The 11,142-nt window shown below is 37.8% G+C and overlaps 1 protein-coding gene across 1 annotated transcript; it reads left to right on the top strand.

Annotated features, from left to right (window-relative positions):
• The first annotated feature begins 2,937 nt into the window (after positions 1–2,937).
• GJA1 (gap junction protein alpha 1) lies at positions 2,938–6,492 on the top strand. Its single transcript, XM_063310573.1, has one exon. The coding sequence runs from the start codon at positions 2,945–2,947 to the stop codon at positions 4,139–4,141; it is 1,197 nt and encodes a 398-aa protein (XP_063166643.1). The 5' UTR covers positions 2,938–2,944; the 3' UTR covers positions 4,142–6,492.
• Positions 6,493–11,142: the final 4,650 nt, after the last annotated feature.

Genomic DNA, 11,142 nt, shown 5'->3' with positions numbered 1-11,142 from the left:
TCATGCAGTAATTCCCACCTGATCACTGTCCAGACCTCTTTGATTATGCAAAGTATGACTGCCAAAGAAGGAAAAGATTTAAGTGCACTGCTAGGAATTAACTCATGCTTCCTTTTGATTCTCTGATTGCATCAAGAAATAACTTGCAAGTGTAGAGTAGCAGTCATAGACTGAATGCCACAGATTGGATCTTTTCCACTCACTCACAAGTATCGCAAACATAGCATTTCTCATTGCAGATGTTTTACATATGCAGCTGGAGGCCTGGGCAACAAATTAAATGTACATTTGTTAATTCTTTCTAATTAACATATAGGTCCTTCAAACTCTTGCAATACCTAATTTTTAAAAATAATCCTAACAGCAGGATGAATGCTTTTGTAATAAATTCAAAGAAGGTAAACTGCATCTCAGACCTATGCAGGTTAATTTGGAAGCAAGTCCTGTTGAGTTCATTTTGGCTTATATGTGTTTACTGTGATGGCCACTTACCCAGAAAAAGAAATGCTTAGCCCAGTGTTTCTCAACCTTGGCAACTTTAAGGCATGTGAACTTCAATTCACAGAATTCCCAGCATGGCTGGCTGGGGAATTCTGGGAGTTAAAATCCACACGCCTTAAAAATTGCCAAGCTTGAGAAACACTGGCTTAGCTGAACACCCCAATGCAACAGAACATATCTTTAAGAGTTGTGTATATGTATAAGAGTTGTATATTAATGTATATATAGATGCAAGCCTGTCCAGCCTGCTATCCAGATGCTAGCTCTGGATGGGCTCTTTCAAGACTCTTGATGATTCTCTCTTCTTAGGATTATTTAACTTTAAGCATCCTTGGACTGGAGAGCTGTTCAAAGAGAGGATGCTATTGAATAGAGGACTGTCCTTAGCCTGTCCTTCAAACAAAGAATTGAAAAGAGAGACTCCAGCAGTTGGCAGTATACCAAGTTAAATAAAATAAACAGTATAAAAAATAAAGCAGGATTCTGAGCAATAGGATACATGAGCAGCCTACATACAGCACATTTGTATATATGTTTAATTAGAGAAGTCCCACTGTGTTCAATCAATGGAGCACAGTGGTAAGTATGTTCAGGATTGAAATCTCAGTGTAATCATTAAGTGTACATTAGTGTTGTATAAACAAAAAGGTATGATATGAATCAAATCAATCAACCAAATATTATCATTTGAGACACCATACAGGTTGCCTGATGTTAAAAATAGAATCCCTGGTCTCATTAAATGTATCTCACTGCGAATCTTCTGCACAGGCACTGATAGAGCTATAAAAAAAAATTAAGTGAATCATTGTTGAAAAACATTTGTTTCTTAGAATTGTTTGAGTAATTCATACAAGGCTTTTTTTCTCCCCTTCTGGCAGCCTAGAGAAGCAATGAAATTATTTTGCTTGTTAGAACAAATTTAAAAATCGATGTTAAATTGAAAAGAAATATTGTTGTAATTGGATTAAATAGAAAATATGTGCACTACATCTTTCCATAGTAATGGGCTTGAGCAGGATTGATTGATTAATATACAGTACTTTATTTTCAAGCTTCCTTGGAATAATACTTTTGTTTTCAATTGTAGTTTCAGTCTAAAATGGCTTTATACTATAAAGAAATCCACTGAGCCTAGAATGGAGTTGATAATGAAATATTGTAAAATGACAAGCAGGCAAATTAATGAAATCAAAAGGTTTTTAACTTTACAGCAATGTTTCTCAATAGAAACACTTTCTTAGAGGAAATGAAATGGTTCTTTCTCAGACTAACTGCAGGGAAATGCTTTTCAAGGATAAGCATCACTCTTGGCTACATTCAGCATTCAGGTTGCAGAAGCTTTCACACAAAATGCTGTATAGGGGACCTTTTGTGACATGTGACTATAATTTAACAACACCTTTCATATGGGAGGGATATTGATATTATACCACCTAAGATTGGATTCATGGAGGAAACCTGGATAGAGCAAAGACTTTCTGATGGAAGAAGAGAAGGGCTAGTGATTTTCCTATGTCTTCTGATACTGTTTCTGGAAGCATAAGAAGCTGTAGTGAGAAGGAAGAATCAGTGAAAATCATGGCTCCAACTTTCTTCCAATGACCACACAGTTCCACAGAGTACAAGCCAGGATCTGCCCCAATGGTTCTCTGTCAGCATAAAAAACAAACCAACCAGAAACCCTCTGCCCCCTAGGGTCATCAGTATTCAGCAGTTATGACTTACCCCATTGTAGTGTGTCTTGAGTCAAGATAGACTCAACCTTTTCACGAGGTTTTGTGAATAAGCAGCTTTTATGTATATACGTACAGTAAGTGTGTGCTAAGGCTTACATGCTACTCCATTTGACAATGACTGAGCAGTTTACTCTCTTCCTTCCAGTAGTAGAGTTAAAATATAGTAAATTCGCCTTACCAAAGCTAACAAAACAATACTCTCAATAATCTATGATCAATTGTTGCTACATCTACTCAGAACTCTCCAGAAAAGCCAGGTCTTAATAGATTTCCAGCATTACAGTAGGAATGGAACCAATCTTCTATCCAGGGATATGTTGTTCTGAAGGAGGGGGGTACTCCAGAGAAATGCCCATGATGACAACATTCCCCATGGGTTGAGACCTACAGTGCACCTTCCCTACTAGATTTCACAGGATAGAAGGAATCCATTTGAAGGAGGTGTATTCACAGATACTCCAAAGAGCACAGACTTGTGCAATAAAATTTACAGATTTTGGGTGGTCTTCCATCACATGAGAAAATGTTAAACATAAAATGTGAAGATCCCAAACAACAGGTCTCTAACTTTCCTATTGATAACCAAACTATATAGAACATGATCCAATTGTCTTTCTTAATCTCCCAAAACTATTTCATGTGGTGATAATTCATGCATACAGTATATCTCTTTTTAAGAACATCATGAATGAATTATGTAGGCTATGCTTCAGCTCTTTCCTTTGTTCTCTTTTAGGAAGCAGGTAGAGAAGATGGGTGACTGGAGTGCTCTTGGCAGGCTCCTTGACAAAGTTCAAGCCTATTCTACTGCTGGAGGAAAGGTGTGGCTCTCTGTCCTTTTCATTTTCCGAATCTTGCTTCTGGGAACAGCAGTGGAGTCTGCCTGGGGAGATGAGCAGTCAGCTTTCCGATGCAACACTCAACAGCCAGGTTGTGAAAACGTCTGTTATGACAAATCATTTCCAATATCTCATGTGCGTTTCTGGGTGCTGCAGTTCATTTTTGTTTCAGTGCCAACCCTTCTGTATTTAGCACATGTCTTCTATGTGATGCGAAAAGAAGAGAAACTAAACAGGAAAGAGGAGGAGCTCAAGGTGGTCCAAAGTGAGGGAGTAAATGTAGATCTCCACCTAAAGCAGATAGAAATTAAGAAATTCAAGTATGGGATCGAAGAACATGGCAAGGTCAAAATGCGTGGTGGGCTGCTCCGTACTTACATCATCAGCATCATTTTCAAATCTATCTTTGAGGTGGCCTTTGTGCTGATACAGTGGTATATCTATGGATTCACCCTGCAAGCCATCTACACTTGCGAACGGGTACCATGTCCACACAAGGTGGATTGCTTCCTTTCTCGTCCCACAGAGAAAACCATCTTTATCATCTTCATGCTGGTAGTATCTGTAGTCTCTCTGACCCTCAACATCATTGAGATTTTTTATGTCACCCTCAAGAGTATTAAAGATCGCATGAAGACCAAAAGCGATCCTTTCTCTCCCAACAGCGGCTTAAGTCCCTCCAAGGAATGCGGATCTCCAAAATATGCCTACTTCAATGGGTGCTCCTCTCCAACTGCCCCCTTGTCTCCCATGTCTCCACCAGGATACAAGCTTGTAACTGGAGATAGGAACAATACATCATCCTGTCGCAACTACAATAAACAAGCCAGTGAACAAAACTGGGCAAACTACAGTGCTGAACAGAACAGGATTGGACAGGCTGGGAGCACCATTTCCAATTCACACGCCCAGAACTTTGAATTTAATGATGAGCCTGAGAGCACAAAAAAGGTGGGCTCTGGCCACGAGCTCCAGCCTCTCACAGTTGTAGACCAACGGCCACCAAGTCGAGCCAGCAGTCGAGCCAGCAGTCGACCACGACCTGATGATCTGGAGATCTGACCCGTTGTAATTGCAGTACTTAATGCAACTATGAAATACGAATTGCATTAGCAGATGCGAACATGGTGTTCATGTGGTTCCCATGGAGGTGGTACTTTAACAATCTCAGCCAGGAGATTTTAACAAGCAATATATAATTATATATATATATATATTAAAAACTTTGATTTTTTTTTTTTTTTTTTTTTTTGGTAACTGGGAAGCTGGGTGATGTGGGGAAGAGCAGCACATGCTGGTATTTAAAGTAGCTGGTTTAAAAGAAAAACTTAGTCAACACAACAGTAGGGGAGTTGGTTTTTGTTTTAGAAAGATTATAAAATGTCAGGAAATGTATGTCTATAATATGTTGATTTTTCTAAAACGTTTCATTTTTGTTATACTAAAAAAGGTTACACTGAAATAAATTTTGGGGGATGGTTTAGGATTAAATGGAGATATCCTTATTTTACTGAACAACTGGCAGCCTTAAGTCAGATACTGATGTTTTCCTATTAAGAACATTCCATTGCTAAAACGTGCACTTTGAAGGACAATTTCCTGGGATGAACTTGTCATGCGGTTATCATCTGTTTCCCTGGAATCAACCAACTACATTTCAGACAAGACCCACCCAATATGCTTTGACCATTTTCTTCCTCTGTTTCAGATCTGCCAACCTAAGTTAGGGAATCAGTTCAAGATTTTTCAATTTTATTCAATTTCATTCTACCACTGCTACAAGATTCTTCCAACTGCATATAGGATGCTACTCAAAGCCTCATTATCTTAGTTATGGTTGGGTGAACCACCCTGAAACAAGCCAGAAACAGTTTTGCAGATAATCAGAGGAATCATGGGTTGTTTGTCTTATTGTTGTTGTTTTGTCTCCTTTTTAAAACTTAGTTTTGTCATGCCTCTCTGTGAATGGGTTAGAAGCTTGGGAGGGATATGAAAATCAAACCAGGAATCAGCTACAAATCACAAATAGACCATGCATTCACATGCATACATCATTGGAAGCTGTGGTTGCAGTTAGCAAGCCAACAAACAACTGTGGTTTCCAGCTGTATTTTATTGCCCCAAAGGAAGACTTATCCTATCCCACATAACACATTAAGCAACAAACTGGAAAATGGCTCAGTGTGATGTGTGAATCCTACCATAGCATTCACTAATTACTGGCTATAAAGTGTGAAGCTGGACAATGAGGTCATTTTTGTCTGATGCTGTCATCTATCAGGTGCAAATCTTTTCATAGTTAAGTTCCACCAGAAGCAGGGGGGTTGACAGCCATGTGGTTGGAATCACAGCCACTATAACTAAAGTTATTTGTGGTTGCTATGTGACCACACTGATATACCCACAAAATGGTTAACTATTCTGGGATACTATGGGTCACTATTGTGTTTACATTAAAAGATTCCAGCAGTGCAAACAAATCAGATATTCTTTTAAAGAATTTTAATGATATTTCCATATATTTTATGGTAAGTGTATCTCACAAATTAATATCATTTTAAGAATCAAGTCCTGATGGCTTTTGAAAAACTTCCATTTGCATTCCAACTAGAAGTTTTGCCTCAATAAAAATTGTGAGTAAAACATCCAAAGTTGCATATTTAGGCAATTATGAATTATTTTTCTTTCCTTAAAATTAAGGAAATAATTCTGCTTGTTTCTCCAACTTCTTATAATTTATGCTTGAATAACAGTGATGGTAGTACTGGGAGAGGGGAGGGTTGATAGCCTGCCAATAATGTGAGAGACTTGAGGATAAATTACACATCCATGTATATTGTGCAGTAACTGCAGTTATCATGTGATAGCTTGAGAGCTGGAGCAATTAATTACTGCACCATAACCTCATTGGATGGTGTCAATGGATCCTTACATAAACTGTTTTGTGCTGTACTAATAATACATCCCTGTGCTGATTTTACGGTATCAAGAATGTTACACTTGCTGTTCACTTATAAATTAGCTCAGTAATAACATGGTTCAATTCACTTTTAATAGTCCATTCTTGCTTAGTGACAGTTTTAATATTTGCACACATTTTTGTTGGGGTGTAAGTGAGGCTGAAAGAGTACAATTCTAATTTATTTGAAATATATACTAAGGAAATATACCAGTGTTTATTTTCCATTTTCAATCACAGTGCCTTTTAGTTCAACACAGTTCATGCAGGAACATAGCCTCAGTTTCATTCTGCAGCAACACAGTTTTAAGTGTTTAATGTTTTACTAAGTTGTTTGACATTCACTTTTAAAACTATTGTCAAGCTCATTGATTGCATGCATACCGCCATAGTTCATCAAATCACATTGTCTGGAGAACAAACCTTAGTCAATAAAGTTTTAATTTAGTATAAACTGGTTTGTCAATAGTCATTTTGTATGTCTGTTTAACTTGGTATTAAGTGGCCAGCTTGGCTGCAGGTTTCATTGGTGGCATTTCCTATGCTGTAAGCGGCATTTAAAAATGAAAATCCATATGAAGGCAATTTATTCATTATGAGGCTACCTTATACTTTACTAGTGTGCAAATGTTCCCATAGCCACTCATTAAGTAGGATAGTTAAAAGTCGTGTTGCACAGCATGAGATAAACTAAACACAGGCAAATGGCCTGGTTATGTAAAGAAGCAGTAGCTATTAGCTGCTACAGTAGCTACAGTAAGCTGCTCAGTCACTTGCTGAGAAGGGCAGCTATCGAATAAATAAATGACAGCAAAGATTTTTTTCAAAATCTGCTGGAAAGAAGTAACAAGCAAATTTTCAGTTGAGTCTTTTTGTGGGGCAGGGGAACACCCATCCAGCCCTTAGACCATCTGTTTCCATCTTTAGGGAGCTGCCTTGATTAAGTTCCCAGATAATGCCTTTAAATTCTATATCATTTATACCTGAAATTAAAATCAATAGGGTGCTTCATTGGATGAGCCTATAGCCACTTTTTTTTTTCATTTAATGCAAGGGCTGCAATACTGTGCCCCCCCCCCCCCATGATAAATGAATTGGTAGAAACCTTATGAGTTAAACTAATGGATTAGGATTGGGCAATAAGTAATATACCACTTACTAAAAGGTGTAACTTTCAACCTTTCTACTCTGTAATGCTTCTGAAATCCACCTTGGATCACAAGGCTTAGCTTTAAAGTTTCTACAACTGAACAACTTCATACCTGAAATTTCCTCTATGCACTCACATGGAGGGCTCAACTACAGATGTGATGTGATCTCATCTTTACAGCACCACGGGGCTGTGATGCTGACCATGTTGACAAATTCTCAAGACTGGAGGAGAATTACATGTCATTACAGTTTTCAAAGCTGGTGTCGCGTATTTATGTATGTGAAGAGAGACTCTTGAAAAAAATGAAAATCAATTAGCTTTTTCTGGAGTGCAAAATGAATCCAAAAGTTTCTGCCCACACATTATAGCTTAGTGCAACATTATTGATCTTTCAGTACATCAAATGTTTCTGTACTTGAAAGTACAAAGCTGTAACAACTTAGTGTGATTTGAAAACCCAGCCACTGTAGGTTGTAAACTCTTGTTTTATTATGACTTGGCACAATGTGAAAGTACAAAACTAACCACAGGTGGGGAACCAATGGCCTTCCAGATATTGCTGAATTACAGCTTCCGAACATCTGAAGGGCTACGAGTTCCCTAAACTTAAAATAATTTTATGACAAGGTGTTCCTTTTGAAACTCATCATTCTAGTCAGTTTCAGAACTAGACATTTATGTCATTAATTTGTGTCCTCTGTGTTCCTTCTGCCACTCCTGCTTACGGAACAACACATCATGCCTAAATTTCTCCTCCTGAGAAACTGCAAAACATTTCACATGAAGACACAGGCACTGATTTTTGGCTTTGCAGAACATCTTGTTGAAATTATTTTGCAATACTATGGTATATTTTTATAACTTTTAATTTTAGCCAGTTCCTTACATGAAATCTATAATTTTCCCCAAAGGGTAGATTACTACTTCTAACAGAGAAGGTCTTCAACAAGTCCTTTCTCGATTTAAACATAAATAAGCACAGTATGTTCTAAAGTACAAAGGCCAGCAGGTTCAGTTTATATCCATTATCTGACTGTAAACCACTGTTGGGAAAGGGCCCTATTACTGACAGGATAATCCACAAACCAGCATAAATTTTACAGAATATTTTGCAAGCTTTTAAGATTTCAGCTTTTTCTTAATTTGGCAAGATAGTATTTTTTATTTTTAAAAAATCAGAAAACTGGAAAGAAGGAAAGAAACTTATCAGGACTAGGGTACAATCTTAGTGCAGGCTACCATCTCGAAGAAGAGTCTGAAGATATGGCCACTAGATCTTATCAAGGACAGAGATGGTGTTCAGTTACACCAAGGGTTTTCCTGGAAAGAAGAAAAAAGCAAATAATTTTTGGTCACCTCTTTTCGAAAATATACAATCCATCTTTAAAATTGAATCTACAGTATTTCCAGCCTTAGGTGAGCTACACGAACCCCTTAAAGGGAGGAAATGAAAAGACGCCTAAGTTTGTCTGTTATTACAGACTCAGTTGGCCAGACTTCCAGTATAAAGGCATAGCTCATTAAGGAGGAAATAAAAGGCAGGAAAATAAAAGGGAACCTTGGGTATCTGCCAAAGCAAGCCACTGCCACTCTTACTTCATTATTTCTTTCATTGATACCCTGCTTTTCCTTCAACAGCTCACATTGACATACAGAGTAGGTTTTTTAAAAAAACATATATGAAATATACAGATTTTATTCCCAAAACATGAGACAGTGACAGTCCCAACATGATCCAGTGAGCTTTATGGCTTGGGCGGGGTAATCCTGTCCTTTAACCATTAAATCCCACTAGCTCCTGCTTGCCAACCATTTTATGTGGAAGTTGGTGATTGCTGGAATCCATGGGAATCTTTCCCATTCTGACTCCTAAGCTGCCAAGTTGCTAAGGTTTGATGGAATCATAGAAAGGAGGTCATGTATGCCAGATGGGCCAATGGAAAGCACCATTTCTTCACTGTCAAATACCTTTTATTCAGGGTCAACTATAGTAAGAAAAAATTAATCACATACTGTATGCCGATATGGTGCATCCAGACTGAGGGAACAGGTTAAAGATACAGCAGGAACTGCACAATGAAGGTAGGAATTTACCACAGTTTAGGTGTTTACAGATTGCTATATGAATGAAAAGTGATCTCAAGAAAGAAGGAGGGAAAATGACCAAATTTGAAACAGTTATACAAAACCAAGATCACCTATTAGGGTGTATATATAAATTGTTAGTGAAATACAGAGATGGAACAAGACAAAAATTGTATGATGAAGTGGATGCAAAACTTCAAAGAAATAATCACAATACAGCACTAGGAAAAGCTATGGGGAAAAAAATCAATAAAATTTACTCCAAGCTATAATTTAAGAGAAAATTGGTCTAAAATGTTTTACAGATGGTATTTAAGTCCATCAATGAATAACAAGATAGATCATATAACAATAAATACTGGAAATGCCATAAAAAAGAAGGGACATTTTATCATATGTGGTGGTGATGTAAAAAACCTCAAATGTACTGGAAAGAAATACATGAAAATATTCAGAAAATCCTAAAACTAAAATTTGAACTGAAACCACAAATGATTTTGTTACGTATAACTCCAGAAAACATAAATGAAAAATATCACAATTTACTAAGCCGTATGCTGACAGCTGCAAGAACAAATCTGGCACACTGGAAAAGAGGAACCTTGCTGACGATACTAGATTGGGAGACCGAAACTGGAAAACATGCACAAATGGCAAAATTGACAGTAGACTGACAGCTGACATAATACAAGTCTAACCAAATTTAAGCAGGAATGGCTCTCTGATATACAACACATGACAGAGCAAGTCAAATTTATACCTTTGGAATATGGTTTATAAGAAAAAAGTTATGAGACCAATCAAAAATAATAGACGAGAGGACTTAAATAGATACTAGCAATAATCTTCAATATTCAGTGTAAAGGATAAATTTCTAGGTTGTGGTTAGAAACAAACAGAAGGGAAGAGGAGAATGTGTCACTAGAAAGTGACAACAACAACAATGACAACGGCAACGACAATGACAAAATCACTATCAGTCAATTTGAAAAGGCAGCTTTACTTGGAACAGCTTACATCCTGAGATGATACCTTTAACGCCATCAAACAACAACATCTGCCTATCCCAGGTCCTTGGGAAAGACTCGATAGGTGGATAAAAATGCCAAATCCAGTCTAAACATCTGGCTGACTGTGCGCCCAACAACAACAACAATGAAAATGGCAACCCTGATGCCTCCTCATGAATGTTTCTGACTACCAGATGTAATGTGGCATTTTTTAGGAGTCCATACTTCCAAGTGCAAAAATAAATTGGCCCCATTTGTTTGCTAGGAAAGAGAAACTCATTTTTGGCCCAAATACAGAAAAACACCTGTATTATTACTCCCTTGGGCTGACAGGAACAGAAGAAAGGAGTCCCTGTGTGGAAAATCTGTAGTTTTGGAGTGGTGCCTTGTCTGCCTAAGCTGTTCTAACTTGCCTGAAGATTAGCCTTCCACTCTGTGGTTTCTAGATTTGGGGACTTGTAAAGTTACGTTTTCATCAACTACTCTGTTGCTCTTGTGATTTTTTTTCCTGCTAAGTAGCCAAAACAAGGCCTGACCGTGTTATTTTTCATGCCTAGATTCTGCCTTCTTTGACAGCTGGGTGCCAGCTCCTTTGCCTGAGGAACCACAACGGGTATCTTTATTCCTCATGAAACGCTTGTGTTCTGCACTGACAGAAGTGACAGGAACATCAGATGGTAAGTAGCTCAGGCTCATATCCACTGCAGCTTGCCGTAAAGCTCAAGATAAACTGAAAGCAGGCATATAAATGCATCAATCACAGGGGTGGTGATGGCTAGTTAGGCATAGGCAATGCATTTCACCCTGTAATGCATTGAAGAGAAGGCAATGCCTTTTCCTTCTTCAAATGTACTTG

Source organism: Candoia aspera, chromosome 1, assembly GCF_035149785.1.
Source record: "Candoia aspera isolate rCanAsp1 chromosome 1, rCanAsp1.hap2, whole genome shotgun sequence".
Lineage (NCBI taxonomy): Eukaryota > Metazoa > Chordata > Lepidosauria > Squamata > Boidae > Candoia > Candoia aspera.
This window is presented reverse-complemented; position numbering and strand designations above follow the sequence as displayed.

Excerpts from the sequence above, each read along its gene's own strand:
- GJA1 (XM_063310573.1), top strand. The coding sequence starts at position 2,945 with ATGCTTCAGCTCTTTCCTTTGTTCTCTTTTAGGAAGCAGGTAGAGAAG.